Source organism: Spea bombifrons, chromosome 9 (genome assembly GCF_027358695.1).
Source record: "Spea bombifrons isolate aSpeBom1 chromosome 9, aSpeBom1.2.pri, whole genome shotgun sequence".
In the NCBI taxonomy this organism is placed as follows: domain Eukaryota; kingdom Metazoa; phylum Chordata; class Amphibia; order Anura; family Pelobatidae; genus Spea; species Spea bombifrons.
This window is the reverse complement of record NC_071095.1, coordinates 11,148,014-11,169,631: the sequence shown is the minus strand read 5'-3', so window position 1 is coordinate 11,169,631 and position 21,618 is coordinate 11,148,014. Positions and strand designations below refer to the sequence as shown.

The 21,618-nt window shown below is 41.6% G+C and overlaps 1 protein-coding gene across 2 annotated transcripts in view; it reads left to right on the top strand.

The window, feature by feature from the left end:
- Positions 1-739: 739 nt before the first annotated feature.
- Positions 740-21,618, top strand: part of UNC79 (unc-79 homolog, NALCN channel complex subunit) — a 48,461-nt gene continuing 27,582 nt past the window's right edge. Inside the window, exons 1-17 of one of the 2 annotated variants that reach the window (XM_053474722.1) lie at positions 740-946; positions 6,465-6,585; positions 12,479-12,783; positions 13,847-14,017; positions 14,479-14,574; positions 14,651-14,706; positions 15,313-15,442; positions 15,690-15,754; positions 16,237-16,325; positions 16,953-16,993; positions 17,924-17,952; positions 18,483-18,718; positions 19,277-19,448; positions 19,726-19,956; positions 20,345-20,535; positions 20,789-20,912; positions 21,179-21,319. In XM_053474722.1, coding sequence (XP_053330697.1) covers positions 925-946; positions 6,465-6,585; positions 12,479-12,783; positions 13,847-14,017; positions 14,479-14,574; positions 14,651-14,706; positions 15,313-15,442; positions 15,690-15,754; positions 16,237-16,325; positions 16,953-16,993; positions 17,924-17,952; positions 18,483-18,718; positions 19,277-19,448; positions 19,726-19,956; positions 20,345-20,535; positions 20,789-20,912; positions 21,179-21,319 — 2,220 coding nt within the window. In that variant the 5' untranslated portion in view covers positions 740-924. Of the gene's footprint in view, positions 947-6,464; positions 6,586-12,478; positions 12,784-13,846; positions 14,018-14,478; positions 14,575-14,650; positions 14,707-15,312; positions 15,443-15,689; positions 15,755-16,236; positions 16,326-16,952; positions 16,994-17,923; positions 17,953-18,482; positions 18,719-19,276; positions 19,449-19,725; positions 19,957-20,344; positions 20,536-20,788; positions 20,913-21,178; positions 21,320-21,618 lie in introns of those variants that run through there. The other variant, XM_053474721.1, reaches the window with a different exon arrangement.

The window sequence follows — 21,618 nt, the reverse complement described above, 5'->3', positions numbered from 1 at the left end:
TACATACTTTTAATTACCATTAATTAATGTTAATTATCATTGTATTAATAATAAATGTTAATTACTATTATATTAACAATAAATGTTAATTACCATTATATGAATAATAAGTGTAAATTACCATTAAATTAATAATAAATGTTAATTTCCATTATATTAACAATAAATGTTAATTACTCTTATATTTATAATAAAGAAAGAAACAAAATAAGCAAGTTATTACCAGAGAAGAGTAGAGAAGAGCACCGCCGCGGCCGCCCCACAGGTTCTGTCAGAAGCTCACCGCCCGCTCTCTCCGCTGCTCAAAACTAACTGCGCAACAAATTGTAACCGCTAGGCGGGAAAACAAGCTGCGCGCGGAACGCCTGAAATCTCGCGTGATCTGTCAGGTTCCGCAAATTTGAATATTAATTAACGGTTCGGCGAACTTTATAAATAACTTTATAAATAAAAGCTGTAGATCAGCATGGGGGGGCAATCACATGTTCGAAGATCTATAATTCTATAGATCTTCGAACATGTGATTGCCCCCCCCATGCTGATCTACAGCTTTTATTTCCATGACACCCTTAGGATGATGGGAGCTGTAGTGCAGCAGCAGACAGGGGGTGGAGGATCTGTGAGGAGCGAGTAAGGTGCGTTCCGGCCACAGTCCCTGATCCTGATGTAGGAAGCTCCTCCCCACTAGAGAGCATTTCCGAAGCTCTGACCCCCGATATTTACCCTTCATCTATCCGCCTCCCGATGTCCGTCCCCGGGAGAAGATCCCCCGTTACCGGCGGCTAGTGGGTAGGAGGGTGTCCCCGACAGGCTGCAGCATCACCCGGGCGGGGGATCTCATTGCTCCAGAGAGGACCCACTGGAGGGTAAATCCACGGAGCTTTCACCACGGATTCCTGCGCGAGACGCCTGCAGCTGGACGCCATGTCCACCAAAGCGGAGCAGTGTGAGTGGGGAGATCGAGCGGGGCGTATAAGGAGGAAAGCAGGAGATTGTGGGGAGAGAAGGGGATCCGGGGAACGGGGGCTTTAGAAAGCAGAGAGGAGGATGAAGAACGTGTAATGGAGAAGAGGGAGAGGAGAGCCCTCGAGTGAGGACTGCGGGGGAGAGGGACACAGGGAACTGGCCGTGGTTCTGTATCCCTGAGCGAGCAATAGGCCGCTGGATGCGGGGATCGGGTCGGTCAGTGCGGGGAGTTGGTTGCCGACAGCTGTCTATGGTGCTGAAGGTGCTCGGTGGGAAATTCGGGGCCGGGCGTTGCGGGCCGGAAGTACAGGCTGCCGGGTGGTGCGGGCCGGGGTGACGGGCGGTGCGGCGAGCTGTCCTTGGTGCTGACAAGAATACATTTGCCTCAGGGGGTATTAGATGATATAAGATGCGGGGGAAATGCAGTATGGAGCGGCAGGAGATGGAGGATATGGGGCTGCTGAAGGCTCAGGCAGTTGGGGTATTTGAGGTTGGGGTTTAGGGAATGTTGAGGGTCTGTGTGATAAATGTAGGGTGAGGGAATAATGGGGTATTTGGTGTGGGGGTATATGGGGGCTGGGGTAGTAGCTCGGTGTGCTGAATGGGGGTTGTTATGTGTGGTTTTGGTGCTGATGGACACAGATTTATTAAAATTTCCCCTGCCCCGGGCTAATGCGTGCAGGTAAATTCTTGTTGGGGTCTGTATTCTATGCTCGATAGGGTGGGGGCAGCATATACACCCCTCCGACCCTACACTACCCCCTTACACATCCTCTATACACCCCCTCTGACCCTACACAAACCACATAATCTATACACCCCTCCGACCCTACACAAACCACATAGTCCCCTATACACCCCTCTGACCCTACACAAACCACATAGTCCCCTATACACCCCCTCCGACCCTACACAAACCACATAGTCCCCTATACACCCCTCCGACCCTACACAAACCACATAGTCCCCTATACACCTCTCCAACCCTACACAACCCCCGTACACATCCTCTATACACCCCCTCTAACCCTACACAAACCACATAATCCCCTATACACCCCTCCAACCCTACACAAACCACATAGTCCCCTATACACCCCTCCGACCCTACACAAACCACATAATCCCCTATACACTCCTCCGACCCTACACAAACCACATAGTCCCCTATACACCCCCTCCGACCCTACACAAACCACATAGTCCCCTATACACCTCTCCGACCCTACACAACCCCCGTACACATCCTCTATACACCCCCTCTGACCATACACAAACCACATAATCCCCTATACACCCCTCCAACCCTACACAAACCACATAGTCCCCTACACAAACCACATAATCCCCTATACTCCCCTCCGACCCTACACAAACCACATAGTCCCCTATAAACCCCTCCGACCCTACACAAACCACATAGTCCCCTATAAATCCCTCCGACCCTACACAAACCACATAGTCCCCTATACACCCCTCCGACCCTACACAAACCACATAGTCCCCTATACACCCCTCCGACCCTACACAAACCACATAATCCCCTATACACCCCCGACCCTACACAAAACCTTAGTGTTTTTTTTTACATTCGGAAATTAAATTAATAGTTTCTTTCTCACTCCCAATTGCTTCTCCTTTCCATGGGCATCCTTCTCTCTCTGCTGCAGCTCTCTTCAGGGCACTTACCCAAAGGACGGAGCCTCCTTTCCCCATTCCTCCAATCACATAGTAGGGATGGGGGAAAAAAATAAGCAAAGGGAGGGGATTGGAGCAGTCGTGTAACAGACAGTGGTTGGACCAATAGGAGAGCTGTTTTCTTTATTTCGTTGGGGACAACCTCCTCATTTTTGGGCATTCGAACAAATAAATACATTTAAATTTGTTAAAATTTGTGTGAAATCCAAATGCACAAATCTGTGAGAAAAAATTATTCAGTAAAAAAAAATATTGTTATTATTCTCCATATTATTTGTCATACGCATTGCAGGCAGGCGAATAACATCCCAGAAACTGCCCCGTTATTCATACATTTCCTTCAAATCCCAAATGCGCCGTTTCCTTGATAGCTGATGGCTGATGAGAGCGCAGGCAGCACCGGTGTGTCTAGGATGAGACATCACGGTCCAGGCGGACGTCACCTACACGTCGCTTTTGGCTTGAATTCCGCCGTCGACCTACCAGACGCCTTTCGGAAAACGAACAAAACTACGGCAGCAATGATTCACCGCGAGTCCGAGAATAAACTAGACACACAGACACAATTCTGTATTTAGAAAGCTCTTTGTCGATGACAGCAGCCTCCAGTTTTTTTTAACATTAGAAATTAAAATAATTTAGACAAAAATATTATATGGAAATATACGGAAATTTAAGGCAATGTTTGCCAAATAAAAACCAGAATCTCTTTGTTTTTTTCCTTCTTAAAATATTTAACAAACATTTGAAACAAAAACACAAAACAATAATTCTCAGTTTCCCTTCAGTTGATGTCCTTGACATGCAAACCTAGAATACGCCAGCAGATCGGCCCCCGTCTAGTCGCCCGTTTCTCCTGCTGTAAAGACTCAAACCTTAATCGGTCGTTGGTCTCGTCTTAGATTCAGGAGCCATACGCCTATCCCATGCATTTTTAAATCCCCTTACTGTATCAGCCTCTACCGCTTCTGCTGGGAGGCTGTTCCACTTATCTACCACCCTCACTAAAATAACATTTCCATCCATCTCAGTCTGTGACCCTCTAGTGCAGTGATGGCTAACGCGTGGCACGCGTGCCGCTGTTGGCACGCCGAGCCGTCTCTGCGGGCACGCCGTGACTACAGTCATACACTGTAATCACGGCGTCGGGTCCCGCGCAGGGCGGGCCTTTGGGTTGTGCGACCTGTGCGACCGCACAGGGCGCCACACTCCAGGGCGCCGCCGCCGCGGGGTCCGACGCCGCCGCTCATCAAGGGGGTGCCAACTTGCGGCACCCGGCACCCCTCCAGAGACGGACAGTAGTGTCCGCCGCTGGAGGAGCAGGCTCGCAAGGGAGCGGTATCGAAGGTCTTTAACAGATATCCGGCTCCCTTGAGTGATTTTAAGCCGGGTGGAACCCGGCTTAAAATCACTCAAGGGAGCCGGAGGTCTGTTAAAGACCTCCGATACCGCTCCCTTGTAATCCGCACGGCAACAGCTGCTGTGCGCCGGGGTTTGTTGTCAGATCCCGGCGCACAGCACTGAAGCCGCGCCCACCGCTGTCCGTGCCCTCTGACCCGGAAGAAGACAGAAGAACTGAAGAAGAGAAGCGAAGAGGAGGAAAAGAAGCTGAAAGAAGAAATGAAAGGTAGGAAAGCATTAAGTGAGAGTGGATTGGTATATGTGTGGATTAGTATATATGTGTGGGTTGGTATATATGTGTGGATTAGTATATATGTGTGGATTAGTATATATGTGTGGGTTGGTGTATATGTGTGGATTAGTATATATGTGTGGATTGGTGTATATGTGTGGATTAGTATATATGTGTGGATTGGTGTATATGTGTGGATTGGTGTATATGTGTGGATTAGTATATATGTGTGGTTTGGTATATATGTGTGGTTTGGTATATATGTGTGGTTTGGTTTATATGTGTGGATTAGTATATATGTGTGGATTGGTGTATATGTGTGGATTGGTGTATATGTGTGGATTAGTATATATGTGTGGATTGGTATATATGTGTGGATTAGTATATATGTGTGGTTTGGTATATATGTGTGGTTTGGTATATATGTGTGGTTTGGTATATATGTGTGGATTAGTATATATGTGTGGATTGGTATATATGTGTGGATTGGTGTATATGTGTGGATTAGTATATATGTGTGGTTTGGTGTATGTGTGTGGATTGGTATGTGTGTGGATTGGTAAATGTGTGAGAGTGATGGGTGTTATGCTGTACCATTTCCAATGTCTTTTTCATGCTCTAAAAGTACATCATAACTCCCATCACTCTATACTGTGCCATACAGTGGCAGATCTGGGAGGCAGAGGCCTTGCACCCCCACCGCAGGACTCCTGAAAGGTAAGTGAACTTCAAAGAGGGAGAAGGTAGATAGTTAGGAGGGGGTAGATAGGGAGAAGGGAGTGAGACAGGGGAAAGGGGGTAGATAGGGAGAAGGGAGTGAGAAGGGGTAGATAGGGGAGAAGGGAGGGAGAAGGGGTAGATAGGGCAGAAGGGAGTGAGAAGGGGTAGATAGGGCAATCATACTCCTATCATGCCAAGTCTGCGAGTACATCCTGGAATCTGGATATGCCTGGGCATGATAGGTATGTGATTGCTGTTCCGGCGCTCAGCTGTGAAGCGCGCACCACGGGAAGACGGACGCCTCCCGCTCCCACCGCAGATATTGGAAAGAGCTAATACTTAATTCTCTGTTGTTATTATTTAAGCTCAATAGTTTGCATCTCTTGTTTCCCACAGTCCTCTGAAATGTCACCTGGGTCCCACTGCCTTTCCTAAAATAATCTCTTTCTATTAATATGTTATATTGATGCATACTGTTGTGTATAGTCATTTTGTACCGAAAAAACGTCCTCTCCATGTTTAATATGCAGTGTTGGCACTTTGAGGTCTGCAACTTGTTTTGATGCACAAAAATGGGCACTCAGGCCCAAAAACGTTCGCCATCACTGCTCTAGTGTTAGGTTCTGGTCTCTTGTAGCGTTTCTCCTCCTTTGGAATAAACTTCCCTCCTGTCATTTGTTAAATCCCTTTATGCATTTAAATTTCTCTCCCATCCTCTCTCTTCTCTCCCCCAAGCCGGACATATTGAGATCCCTTATTCTTCTACTCACCAATTGAGTTGCCTCCTCTTTCCAGTGTATCAGAATCCCTCTAAAGATGGCATCCGGGGGAATTAGGACCTAACTGAGCTGAAAGAGTGGATTTAGGGAATAGATCTCTAGCGTTTATTAGACCTCTTCAGCTAATTGCTTTAAAAATGTGTATTTCTATGAAAGACAACCAAAGTAGCTTTGCCCAAAAACATCAGTTCTCCAAATAACCAAGATTCAGAAATGTTGGGGACACTTAGAAATTTACTTGAAATTTACATGAAATGGGTCAGAAATCCAGCGCAGACAGGGTTAATTTCTATAGAATCTCTTCATAGGCGTACAAAGGTCCCTTATCACTCCCATCACTCCTGTGTCCCAATGGCCCTTTATCACTCCCATCACTCCTGGGTCCCAATGGCCCTTTATCACTCCCATCACTCCTGTGTCCCAATGGCCCTTTATCACTCCCATCACTCCTGTGTTCCAATGGCAAGAGAAAAACCCTTTTGTAATTACGTTACAGCCAGAAATTTCTTGATTTCCCGTGAAAACATCTCAGTGACCCCAAACTTTTGAAGCGTCGGGTAATTCTCTGCCGATCGGCTGCTCTGGTGTAATAATATTTTATGATTATGGGGGTTTTCATTTTCTCTGTTCCACACAATATTTTTCTCTGTTTTTTTCACTTTATACAGTTGCTTCCAAGATTCGATACCTACAAGAATATCATAACCGAGTCCTCCACAACATTTATCCCGTACCGTCTGGAACGGACATCGCGAACACCCTGAAATACTTCTCGCAGACGCTGTTAAGGTGAGATTTCGAGTTTTTTCTTGAGTACAAAGACTGAAAAATTGAGGCTAGTTAGTTATTTTTTTGCTTGATGGGATTTCTGCTTTTTCAATGCTCCTGTAGAAGAAGCTATTGTCCTCGCTATCCCATTATGGTTTGTGTGGCCGACTTTAATTGTCCTGCAGGAAAGGAACCCATTATCTAAACAGTTTTACGTTAAAGGGATAGCGGGGTTAATAATTCTCAAACCCAAATTTTCATGTCTTCATATACGCACTCTCCATTAGAGAATGCTTGCCCGGCATACAGAATGTGCAGGGAATTGTGTTGGATAGTGTGTGAATGATTGGTTTTACTGAGAAGATGGTAGAGCCTCCCAGCAGAGGTGGTAGAGGGTAATACAGTGAGGTATTAAACATGCATGGGATAGACATACGGCTCCTGAACCTAAGACGAGACCAACGACTGATTAAGGTTTGAGTCTTTACAGCAGGAAAAACAGGCGACTAAACAGGGGCCGAATGGGGCCGATCTGTCGGCAGGTTCTGGGTTTCTATGGTAATTTGGGGAAATTCCTTGATAAACTTTCCCTTTTCAGTAAAATATAGAAGACATTTTAAGACTTTAGGATGACGATACAGACGGTAGATACTCGCAAGTAAAGACAGTAAGCTAGAAAAGTGGAAACCGTATGGATCTTCCACTTCTAGGTTATCGAAAGTTTCCATAGTATGAAGAACATTTTTATTATCTTTTTGCCAGATCTTAATTTTTTTCCCTTTTAAACCTAATTAAGGGCTAATTTACCGAAATCCAGATTTTTCACATATTATAATGGAGTGGTTAGTAAACTGATTTTAACGGGGATTTGAGGGGAACTTTAATTAGTCCTTTTTAGCCTCAAGTTAATTTAAGTGATGGAGGAGGCAGCCTGATGTGTTTTCTATCCAGAAATTATTGTCCAGAGCGTCAGGGATCAGCCTCGACTATAAATCTCACTTAGTGACCTCTTTGTATGGATTTTTACGAATGCAGAAAAACAGAATGTTGCAGAATCTTGTAATACCTTTTTTATTGGACTAACAGTATTAAAAATAATAGACGAGCTTTCGGGAGTCCTCCCTTTGTCAAGTCAAAAGCATTTCTGACCAAGCAAGTGAAAAACACAGTTTAAAACAGTTTAAAACTGACCAGTACATGTTCTGATACAGGGTTAAAACAGGGGTTAAAATAACAAGATAGAGAATTTGCAGACAAAAAACTAAGAGGGTCGTAAATAGTAAATAGTGGCATATACTGCACAGATAAGGCTGGGGGGGAGCAGGGGTGAGCATGTAGGAGAGAGAGGGAGAAGGGAAAAAAAAAAAAAAAAAAAAAAAAAAAAAAAAAAAAATTAAAAAAAAAAAAAAAAAAAAAAAAAAAAAGGCACAGGTTATAGGAAGTTTTGAACATACAAGCAACTGAAAAAGTGGAAAAGGAAATACAATATTTCAGCGCAAAACAAAAGAGAGAGCTTTTCATGAAGAAAAACAACAAACTTAACAGGCTTTCCAAAAATGTCAGCATACGCCAAACAGAGGGAGAGACCAGGATCACCACTAAAGCACCCAGAGCACCTGAAACAGCCGGTGGTCTCACTACTAACCCGGACTACAACACAAACAGCTCAGGAATTATAAATATTTCAGATTACGAACTGTCCACACCTGAGATATCGGTCCTCTCCAAAGGACTATCATTTTGTCCAAGTACAAAATTAGATGACATTGAACTGTACTCAGACCTGGAAGAATTTTTTAGGAGACTACGATTAAAAGAGTTTTTTCATGATAAAGAGAAAACTACCACAACGCCGGATTATAATATCAAGAAAAAGAACTCTCAATTCAATCCAGCACCAGGACGCAACAGCAAATTGGACAGTTACATTGAAAGTTTCCGGCTAAGAACTGCATCCTTAGTCACAAAGCAGCACCATAATAAAATCAGAGCTAATCTCTCACCAATAGAAAGAGATGCAATCAAGGATCTAAGGAATAATCAAACCATCACAATCAAACCAGCGGACAAGGGAGGAGCAGTCGTCATTATGAACACCCAAGATTACATAGAAGAGGCAAACAGACAACTATCAGACAGCACATACTATAAGAAACTGACCAAAGACCCCACCAAGGAATACACCACCAAACTGAGGAAGCTGATCGGATCTGTCCCAGAGGAACAGCAAAAAGGATTGGAAACGTTCATACCCACCAATCCCAACATAGGGACATTCTACATGCTTCCGAAAATCCACAAACCAGGGAACCCAGGCAGACCTATAATAACAGGTATGGACACACTAACCGAACCAATTTCAGGCCTAGTGGAAAATATTTTAAAACCCTTTGTTAAAAACACTAATAGCTTCATACAAGACACCACTGACTTCCTTAACAAACTCAGTCAAATTACAAACTTACCTGCCAATTCCATACTTGTAACCATGGATGTGGAATCGCTATATACCAACATCCCACACGAAGATGGAATTGAAGCCTGCTCTCTGTTCCTCTCAAAACATACTCATAACCAGAAATACAGTCCTCAAACCATTACCAAACTCATAGAATTCATCCTCACACACAACTACTTCAGTTTTAACAACAATATATATCTGCAAACCATGGGCACTGCCATGGGGACGAGAATGGCACCACAATATGCCAATCTATTCATGGCGGACCTGGAACAACGATTCTTGGAAACACAACTTCACAAACCCTACAAATATTATCGCTACATTGATGATATTTTCATTGTCTGGACGGACGGAAAAGAAAACCTCAAAAAGTTCCATAACGCATTCAATACATTTCACCCATCTATCAAACTCAAAATGGACTTCTCCACAGAAAGTGTAAACTTCTTGGATACAACTGTCACAATAAACAAGGACACACTACATACATCCCTGTACAGAAAACCCACAGACCGATCCAACTACCTGCACAAATCCAGCTTCCATCCATCCCACACAAAGCAAGGCATCATCCATAGCCAAGCCACCAGGTACCACCGCATCTGCTCCAACACTGATGACAGAGACATGCATCTTAAAACACTGTCTGAGACATTCAAACAAAAGGGATACAAACCCAGGATAATCAATAAGAAAATTAACTCTGCGCTACAAACCCCACGTGAACACCTGTTGCAATACAGAGACAAACAAACATCCTCACGCATACCTTTGGTAGCCACATACAATCCTGCCCTAGAAGAAATCCGAAAAATCATCAAGGATCTGCAACCAATGCTAGCAGAGGATGAGGTGTTAAAAGAAATTTTCCCTGAACCCCCCATCTTGGCCTTCAGACAACCAGCGAATCTCAAACAAAAGCTGGTGAGTAGCAAACTACATACCGAAACAACACACACAGATAATGGAAGCAAACCATGCAACAAAGCTAGATGCAAACTTTGTCAACACATCTGTACCAGCAACACAGCCACCCACAACAACAAGACATACAATATTAAAGGATCATACTCATGCACTTCACAGAATGTTGTATACATGATTCAATGCACCAAATGTACTATAGGGTGTTACATCGGTGAAACCTGCCAGCAACTTAATAAAAGGATGAATCTGCACAGATACTCCATCAACCATCATGATGAAGAAAACTTTTGCACCCCAGTTGGGCACCACTTTACCCAAACCGGTCACTCCATACATGACCTCAAAATCAAAACACTGAGAGGTCATTTCAAAAACACCCAAGAAAGAAAGACATTTGAAGCCAAAATGATACATTTTTATGATTGTAAAAACAGAGGACTTAATGTGGATTTGAGCTTCTTAGCTCATTATCAAAACTTCCTATAACCTGTGCCTTTTTTTTTTTTTTTTTTTTTTTTTTTTTTTTTTTTTCCCTTCTCCCTCTCTCTCCTACATGCTCACCCCTGCTCCCCCCCAGCCTTATCTGTGCAGTATATGCCACTATTTACTATTTACGACCCTCTTAGTTTTTTGTCTGCAAATTCTCTATCTTGTTATTTTAACCCCTGTTTTAACCCTGTATCAGAACATGTACTGGTCAGTTTTAAACTGTTTTAAACTGTGTTTTTCACTTGCTTGGTCAGAAATGCTTTTGACTTGACAAAGGGAGGACTCCCGAAAGCTCGTCTATTATTTTTAATACTGTTAGTCCAATAAAAAAGGTATTACAAGATTCTGCAACATTCTGTTTTTCTGCATTCGTATACACTGGACTAATACGGCTACCCCAAACTACAGTACTATGGATTTTTAGCGATCCAACACGTTTTCACGCTTTCTAAACTCCACTGTAGATAGATTCTAGCGGATTTATGGACGTGTCGGAAGTCTGCTGGTGTGTATGGTGCAGGATGAGAGCCGATTCCATGTTACCCTATTCACTTATTACACCTACCCCTGCCTGAAAGTATAAGCGTAAAGTGCTTCACTGGCCCTTTAAAGCCGCTTACATCACGATTATAATGAAAAGGACATTGATTAAGAGAAAGTAACAGATACGGGATATTATATACAGCTCTTCATAATGACATAAATCGGCAGCCTAACAGAGTTTATAAAGTGAGAAAATGTATAGAAATTCTGTACGATTAGATGAAAAGTATTCGGGGAATCACCCTCTTACCCTAAAGCGAAGCTGTTACATTGTATCGACTAGAGATGAGGAGGCAGTTGTAGGGTTACCATGTTTAACGACCCCGAATCTCTTACAAATTACAACTTTATTTTATTCCAATACATTTTGGGTTTATTTTCCAGGTAATTGGTTGAGAATTTGGCCAACAATTTGATACATCAATGAGAAACTGTTTTCTCGTCCCTAGTCGATGCAATCAAACTTAGTCGTTCTTGGAATTTCCTTACAAACGGGGGCTTTCCTGCAAAAACGATGAAATAAATATATACGGAGATTGTTTAACCGTTTGCCGCCAGGGTACAATTCAATAAACATTGCCTGGCGTGCAAAGGGTCTTAAATAATATTGTTTGATGATTCTTAATATGACGAAGGTACAAAATAGTGTTTGTATTCCCAAGACAATGCTTTCCTTCTCAAACATGGGCAATGCTTAAGTAAAAAATGAAAAGCACATAAGCTACCATTACCATTAGCTCATGTATGCTACAGATCATCCACGATGTATTATTTTAAGCTTTCCTCCAAGTAGCCTTAGAAAACATTCTAGAATTCTATTTTTTCTTGATCCATGTGCCTGTTGAAACTTCATTATGTCAGATGATACTGATGGATTGTCATGAAGCAGTATCATAAAATACATACAGACATTATTTTGATGCAATAAACATGTGTTTTTTAAGAAAAAAGATATCTCTTAATAAACTCACATGTTTATTACTAGCTAAAACATGTTTCTGCAAGTGCCAGACCTATATTTTACAGGTTTAGAGTTTTTGTGAAAATTATTTTTTTTTAAAAAAAGTCTAAAAAAATAAATAAATAAAATAAAAAATAAATAAAACAAGAAAAAAATAAATAAAATAATAAAAAAGCCTAAAAAATATAAAATAAAAAGCGATCAGGTCTTATTGGGCAATTGATGCGGGTTTTGGCCAATGTTGCGTGACCGTGAAGCATGGGTTTGGCACTGAAACATGCACCTTTTATATTTTTGCTCCTTATGACCCAGATAACACATGGGATGCAATGAGTTAATGTTTAGTAATTGCAATTTCCTTATTTCTGAGAGTGAAGAGATCCTTGTAGATTCGTAGACAATGTATTTGCTAGACATTGCATCTTATGTGGGATGTATCTGGTCTATTCTTTGTTTTATAGTGTCATTTCAATGTAATGTGCTGTTCTTTGTGTTTTGTTGTCTTTTTTTTTTCTTTATCCCCTCAACAGCATTTTGTCCCGATCAGGCAAGAAGGAGAATCAAGAGACCTCCAATTTGACAGTGCCTATGACCATGTGTCTTTTTCCTGTGCCATTCCCACTCACCCCATCTCTAAGACCACAGGTCAGTTCCATCAATCCTACTGTTACTCGCTCCCTCCTTTACAGCGTTCTGCGAGATTCCCCATCAGAACGAGGCCAACAAAGCCGCGATGCTCAGTTATCAGAATACCCATCATTGGACTATCAAGGGCTTTATGTCACTTTGGTGTCTCTGTTGGATCTAGTCCCTTTGCTTCAACACGGTCAGCACGGTAAGAATCCTATTCAATTATTTTTACTGTCACAAGTGTTTATATATGTGTGTTTCAGCCCCAAAAATGAGGTCATAGTCTACTCCGGCAAAGCGCTTCTTATACCATAATTATTCACTCCCATCCCTTATTTCACGTCTGTCGTCTTGAAGCTTCCAAACACGAGAGCTTCCATTACGGGGTGGTTGGGAATAATTATTCAAATTACTTGAAGATTGTCCTTACTTTAGCAGGAAAAAAGGGGCAGATAAGATGGGCCGAATGGGGCCTATTTCCCCTAAACGAATGATTATATTCAAAGGCATTCAGCCTAGTCCATGGGGGCTGTTTTGTGTAACAGGGACCCCCATAGGAGTTAACGTTTACATGACACTGCAGTTATTTGTTTTATTCATTAGGACCTCTCATCATAGGGGGATCAGATGTGCATTAAAATCATTCAGTTTCTGCACCCCTAACAAAGCTCTGATATTTCGATATATATCTCTGTATCTATATTTATATACATATAATATCAACTAAGCTGCAGATCTTTTTATGAGCAGCTATTATCACGAAACAGTAACCAGAGGTGTAATCAGGCTGTCCGGCTGATAACCATCAATTAAGGAGCAGGTAGCCCATGGAAAACCAGAGCCCCATACATCATTACGTGTTGTATGATAGACCTTGTTACATTCAGCCCAGCTCTGGGTAGAGATCATACACAGGCAGAACTTTCCATTTAAATGCCACGTGACTGATGGAATGTAGTGAAGTTTTACTTTACAAAGAGGGTGGTATATGAGTGGAAGAGCCTCCCAGCAGAGGTGGTAGAGGGTAATACAGTGAGGGGATTAAACATGCATGGGATAGACATACGGCTCCTGAATCTAAGACGAGCCCAACGACTGATTAAGGTTTGAGTCTTGGGAAGAGGCTGATCTGACTCATCCTTTCGGTGTTTTACTGGATGGACAGTCAGCTAACTATGTAGTTTTAATAAATATTACTTATATTTGTGTCTTTATGTAGAGCAATAGTGCAGATTATCTCATTTAATTGTCTTTTTTTCACCTTTCAGATCTTGGACAATCTATATTTTATACAACTACATGTTTATTGCCCTTCCTGAGTGATGATATACTCAGCACTTTACCCTATACCATGATTTCAACTCTGGCCACTTTTCCTCCATTTCTACACAAGGATATCATTGAGTATCTGAGCACCTCATTCCTGCCCATGGCGATATGTAAGTTACGGAATCGCTCTCTCATTCCGATTGCTGCCGTCGACTCGTGGACAGTATGTATTATGTGTTCCGGTGTATGGCGGTCGTCATATCTGTTCTTGATTAGCAGATTTGTGGATATATTTGAATTTAAAGCTGCTGTTTCACCTACCCTGCTGAATTGAATCCATCATAAATGCAGTATTAGAAACTTCATTGCTAGTGTCGTTTAATTCCCAGTTACTTGGATTTAATTTATTTTTTTGTTGGGAACACCTAATTGTCATGTGACTCAAAAGCAGATACTGATAGGCTGCTGCCTAATAAGCTGTAACAGCTGTGTTGTTTTTAAGTGATTACACCTTCATAGGAATGATTAAAATGGCAGATCTGTAAAGGTTTATTTGCATGGCATACTAGAGAGAGCAGTTCATGTTTTGTGTAAGTGGAACAGCAGCGTGAAATCTGTTTCCTTCTTTCAGTGGGTTCCAGCAGAAGAGAGGGTGGGATTCCTGCGCATGTTAATCTGTCTGCTTCTTCAATGCTAATGATCGCAATGCAGTATACGTCAAATCCCGGTGAGTGTTTAGCTGCTTTTCCACCAAATATGTTGCATACAGGTCTGAAAGTAACCGATTTCTGTGGTTTTCGCAGTATACCATTGCCAGCTTTTGGAATGTTTAATGAAATATAAGCAAGAGGTGTGGAAGGTATGTGCAAAATTTCAGTCTTAAGATATATTGTTATTTGGTGTTTTCACTTCCTATTTTTCTAGGGAAACTACAGCATTTAAAAAGATGAAGTATCTACTATATCCTTTATCAGGGGTTTCCGTAGGTAGCGGATTCCGTGTATTCACCGCTCTAACTGTAAAGAACCTTATTTGTTGCTGAATAGAAAACATCCTTAAGATTAGAATATTACTCTTTTTTAAGCGATGCTTAAAACTGTTCTTCATACAATGAGCTCTTTTGGTTTTACACTTTTTCATGTGAATTCTGCCTAATGATTTTCCCAACACAAGAATCAATATTTACAGCAATTCCCAACCACATTTCCTTCTAACATGTAATGTATTTAGAGTATAAACTAGTTCTCTCCCCCAAAATGATTACAATTGCTTTTATTTTCATTAAATCTCAAGAACCATTTATCTGATCGGCCCCTTTTAGTAAATCGCATAGCAGAATATAGGGAAACAGCACACAGAAAAGAATCAGCCACATACTGTTAAGTCAAATAACCTCTAGGACTATAATTCACTTATCACCCAACCATCGCGCTGTTGTAATCGGTTGTATCATTTCGTTCTCTAGGATTTGCTCTATGTAATAGCATATGGGCCTTCGCAAGTCAAGCCACCGGCCGTACAAATGTTGTTCCATTACTGGCCCAATTTAAAACCACCGGGTGCAATAAGTGAATACAGGGGTCTGCAGTATACGGGTATGTTATGGTTTTGGGTCAAAAAATAACTCTTTGTGGTTTTTTTTTATAAAATATGCAATTTTCAATACCTCCTAAACTATTCTGTGCACCACCCAGAATAGGGCGATAGCTGGTAATGACACCCACTTTCCCTGTGATGTCATTTAGCAGCTCCCTTTTCAGATTTGTCCAATTGGCTTTTTTTTCATCGTGGTTATTCGGAATATATCCGAGATTAATTTCCTGTACCGGCTTTCTTTCCCAGCATGGAATCCCATCCATTGCCAACACATTGAATGCCATAACGCCATCAATAAACCGGCAGTGAAGGTAAACCCTCTCATTCGTTATTTGGGGCACACGGGTTGTAATTAGGAAAATGAAAGAATGCATATTTCTGTCGTTTGGAGATGAGCAATATTTCTTGCAACGCTCTTTCTATGGCCATCCTTTGAAATCCATTGTAGAAATTCCAAAACTTTAATCTTTTTCTTAATCTACTACATTTTGATTGCTTAAAGGCTATAAGTTACAACACATTAATTAATTAATTAATGTGAAATCAAAGTCACTTTTGATATAATGAGCAACATTCAGCAAAATTTCCCGTTATGGGAAATCTGTTTTTTTAAATATTTCACGTTTGAAGGAAATATTTCCTGGAAAGAACACAATTTGAGTTACTTAAGCCACGTTTAGTTGTAGGATAAACTGTGTTCCTTTTATTTATTTTTTGATTATTGATATAAAAATATCTAACATGTAAATGTTAAATTATGTATTTAAATGATAAATAATAATAATTATTTCAGATGTGCATAGACGCTTCATTGTCTGTAGCTTTAGGGGATAAACCCCCACCTCTCTACCTGTGTGAGGAGTGCAGCCAAAGGATTACCGGGTAAGCCAGAATTCTACGGGCGGAATGTGGATTAGTTATTAGAGTGTGCGTGAGTTAGTCAATGGATATATTCATAAAATATATGTCACCATGTGCATGTAAGAGTGTGTCAGTGTATGTATTTGTACATCCATGTGTATAGCTTGGTGGAGAGAAGAGGAAAATAAGGGACGCGATAGACATATTTAAATGCATAAAGGGATTTAATAAAGGACAGAAGGGGAGGTTTATTTCAAAGGCGAAGAAAAGTTACAACACGAGGCCGGAATCTAACACTAGAGAGTCAGAGACCGATATGGAACGGAAGGAAGTTTTACTTTACTGAGAGGGAATTAATTTAAACATGCACGGGATAGACATACGGCTCCTGAATCTAAGACGAGATCAAAAACTGACTTAAGGTTTGAGTCTTTACAGCAGGAGAAACAGGCAGACTAGACGGGGGCCGGATTGGGCCGATCTACCGACATGTTCTAGGTTTCTGTGCCAGTGGGCGTCTGTCAGTGTGGTGGGTTTATATGTGTCTCATTGTGGGAGCTTTCTCTTGGTTTCACAAAAAGCACTTTTTTAGCCCAAATTGCTTTGATGTGTGTGGCATTCTAATCTGAACACTTTTTTTTGCTCCAGGGACCACAGCGAATGGCTAATTGACGTTCTATTACCTCAAGGTACGTCTTATAAGAGGTGTACTAAAAATGTGTATCTGTTTAAAAAAATCAGCTCTCATATTTGAATCAACGCAATATTTCAAATCACCATTCTGTTTTTCCTAGGGTGCTATAAATCGATTCTGTAAGACATGTTATTTAGCAGTTTGTGTCTTAATAACTCATCATGGGCACTAGAATTGTATTCATCGCCATCACAGTATTCTTTGAGACTCCAGATAATTCCTCCAAAATAGGGACCCCGTTTTAGAATAATATATTCCCGAACGTCTGTTGGACCTATATTGGTCCTCAAAAGATTAAATCTTTCAATTGTACATTAAAGCCAACATGTATCTAATGGATCCAATTACTCAAAAATCTTGATTTCAAACATTGTTGGCTTTCTTTCCATAACCAGAAATAAAAAAAAATTGTGTCTTCTGATAAACTCCTGTGGAGTGTGAAAATTTCAGTTACCACAAGTGGCCACAAGGTGCCAGCAAAGTGTCTCATATGTTCCACTGGAATTGTTCATTGAATTAACCCTATGTCAGGTTAATTAACCCTCTTCTCTTTACCTATGGAAGACCATTCAGCTCCATTCAGTATCCAGAGATCCACAGAACCCCATGTAATGAATAGTTTATAGGGAATTTATGTGTGTCACTGCTTATTTTTCAATTCAATGATGTTCAGTTATTTTAGTTGAGATGAGGTTTCATATTTTTTAAGATCCTTTTCCTCAAAGTGTGTCTGGGTTACTAAAATGCTTCTTCCCACGATACTTAAGTCTCTATGGACTCCGTGCCTCCTTCCCAGTGAAGTGACAATTAAAACGTTTGTTGTTAAATAGTGACATAAAACAACTTTGTCGGGTATTGTGTTTTGTTGCTTTTGGTCTATTGAAACGGATCTCCTCATTAAATTTTATGTACGTATCTCACGCAGCTGAAATTTCAGCCATTTGTCAGAAAAAGGTAAGACAGGCACCGCCGTGTGCCGTGAATGTTGTCACCATTCATGATGTGCCGTGCCTGTGATCTGTGGTCATTTGCCATTTTTATGTCATAAAGCCGTATGCTGCGATCATGTGCTATCCTCAATGCCAACACGCGTGTCGAACCCCCAACAATTATGCTTCAAATAATTCATCCAGATTTCACCAGTAATCTTTTCACAATGTGCGCTAATGGATCCTAGTGGGTGGAGCCATTAGCAGTGGGTGGGGCTTGCAGTTAATTAGGATGTAGCAGCTACACAGAAGATTTATCATTGCCATGCTTCTCATTAGCATAATACATGCGACCAATCCTTATTATTCCTCCTTCCTCTAATGCTCGATGTTTATTATTATGCTGCACTTAAAAGGGGCTTATTCTCAACTAAACATCAATTGAGCCAATCAAAAGCTCCCTGATGCTGGGAACACACCACTCACATTTTATGGGGGCATAACTGTGGGACAAGTAAGAACTGTTCAAGTAACATTTAGTCACTTTTTTCCCAGAACTGCAGCTCCCATGTAAGGAGAGCCGTCGTCACATGCTTCTCAGCTGGATGTTGTGGTCGCCATGGAAACCGACCGGTCCGGTACTGTAAAAGATGCCATTCGTACCATCACAGCAATGAGGTTGGGGCAGCGGCTGCAGCAGAGACTCATCTTTTTCAGACCTCTCCACCCCCCATAAACACTCGGGAATGTGGGGCAGAGGAGCTGGTGTGCGCCGTGGAGGCAGTCATTAGGTAATAACATGGGGTAGTGGGGCTTTGTCACCTAAACAGTGTTAACAATGTGTAATGGAAGCTATTCATTGGGGGGGGGTTTGTATGAAAAGTGAGTCTGGTGAGTGGAAGTCTTATCACCATAGCAACCAGGGGAACTCAAAAACTCAATAATTCATATATATAACGATGATAGCTCTCATACTGAGCATTGGAAGCATCACTTATTACAAAATCCGTTGAATAACTTTACATAATGGATAACAATAATGCAGGGTGCCCAAAATTAGATTCAGAGTGCCCATACCTCGCCTCTGACAATGCTGGGTGAGGGATAGAGGCTTTTGGATATGAAGCCTATGATGCTTTTTTATGGGAGCTGAGGTGGGAAGGGGGTCCTTTGTGTTTTTAAAAAGAGGTTCCCCAGCCTGGGGTTCATGTACCATTTGCGACACATGTGTTGTGGCCCCAGGATACACCTGGTAAACAGATTTAGGTTTGAAAAGATGATTACGAGTCTGTTTAGCTGGGATTCGTTTTTGGATCTTTTTGTAAATATCATACAATTGCCGCTTTCAGCTTGCTGAAAGAAGCCGAATATCACGCCGAGCAGAGAGAGCATGAAATGAACCGCCGGCGACAGATGGGTCTTTCTTCGTCGCACCATTCATTAGACAACACTGACTTCGACAACAAGGATGACGACAAACACGACCAGCGCCTCTTGAGTCAATTCGGCATCTGGTTTTTGGTATGGATGAATATCTTTCAGCATAGAGAGCCTTGTAGACCCTGTATAGATGTTTTATAATAGTTTTCTATTGGTTGGGTAGACATCAGTTTAATCTCTTGCTTCTAGTTTTGTCTCAGTTTGGTAGATATCCGTTGAATCTCTTACAAGGTGTGGTTTTATCTTGGTTGAATAGATGCTGGATGAATGTCTAATGCCGTGCAGCTTTTTCTTAGTTTGGTAGAGATTGGATGAATGTTGTTTTTTTTTTGTATTGTTTTTTCCCTCCATGTAACAGGTGAGTCTCTGCACCCCTAGTGAAAATACCCCCACCGAAAGCCTGGCGAGGCTGGTCAGTATGGTGTTCCAGTGGTTCCATTCTACAGCTTACATGATGGACGATGAAGTCGGAAGCCTGGTCGAGAAACTCAAGCCCCAGTTTGTCACCAAATGGCTGAAGACTGTGTGTGACATCCGGTTCGATGTTATGGTGATGTGCCTGCTCCCCAAACCAATGGAATTTGCCAGGGTAAAATCACAATTTCTTTGATATCTAGATTAGTGTTCTGGGGATGAAGGTTTTACTCAAACCAATGAGATTTGCCATCTTAATAAGCTATTATTTCGTTTTGAATTTAGGATCATATGAGATTCAGGTGCCTTTAAACCATACAATACTCCTATCGGGTCCTCGTGACTGGCTAATAGTCTGCTTGAACATTTCATTATAAATTCCATTATTTTATTTGGTCTCCTGTTTAGGTTTGTTGGCATTGAAGTCCCACAAGAGTTTCTGATTAATAAAAAATGTATTTTTATATTTACATTATATAAAAGTCAGGACTTGTTGGGGAATTCACATGACTTCTGACGTATCATTGTTTATTTGCGTTCTGATCTCCTGACGATGTCTTCAGGTTGGGGGTTACTGGGACAAGTCCTGCAGCACGGTGACCCAGCTTAAAGAAGGTCTAAACCGGATTCTCTGCCTTATCCCATATAACGTCATAAACCAGCCCGTTTGGGAGTGCATTATGCCAGAATGGCTGGAATCTATCAGAACCGAAGTGCCCGATAACCAGCTGAAAGAATTCCGAGAAGTTCTCAGGTCAGTGGAAACGTTCATTTGTATTTTGGGCCAGATGTAGGTTTTCCATGCCTCGATACGATAGGGGAGAACATGGTGGTGGTTTCCCCAACAAGCAGCTGCCACGTTAGGCCAACCTTCATCTAATTTCACATTAAATGATAGACAATTCATATTATGTGTATATCAATGTTAGGTTTAAATTGTGCTTAGTAGATAAGTTATTACAAAAACATTTTTTCTTCTAAAACATTTCTTTCTTGCTTTTTTTCAGCAAAATGTTTGACATTGAGCTATGTCCTCTGCCCTTTTCCATGGAAGAAATGTTTAGTTTCATTAGTTGTCGATTCACGGGATACCCGTCTTCTGTCCAGGAGCAAGCTCTGCTGTGGCTTCATGTGAGTGATGAGAGCTGAATGTTTCATGTTGATATGCAGTAGAACATTCTTAGGGCTCACCCTTTCGGATCTCCCCTGGAATTCTTTTTTAGTTGTCGTATTCATATTTTGGGCTTTGGTACAGCCGTCATAGAACTGACCCATGTATATGACTGAACAATACAACCATCTCATCGTAAATATGTATCTTTGGTGATAATGGGACAGTGAAAAGGGAGTTGTTTTTTTTTAATAATAAAACTTCTCATTCCTCTCCCTCTCCATAGGTGTTGTCTGAATTAGACATTGTGGTCCCCTTACAGTTGCTAATTAGTATGTTTTCTGATGGAGTTAACTCGGTGAAAGAATTGGCCAACCAGAAAAAAGTGAGAGTCTCGGAGCTCGGAGGAAATATTCCTGGACACAGGGTAAAAACTACAACCTTTCTTTCTTGGAAGTTTTAATCTCTCCTTATTCTGTTCTAGAAGTCGTTCTCTCCACGTTCTATGCCTGAATCCTCTCCACGTTCTATGCCTGAATCCTCTCCACGTTCTATGCCTGAATCCTCTCCACGTTCTATGCCTGAATCCTCTCCACGTTCTATGCCTGAATCCTCTCCACGTTCTATGCCTGAATCCTCTCCACGTTCTATGCCTGAATCCTTCCATGTTCTATGTCCCTCTTCTCTTTTGGAATACTCTTTGTTCATGTTATGTTCTCCGTGTCC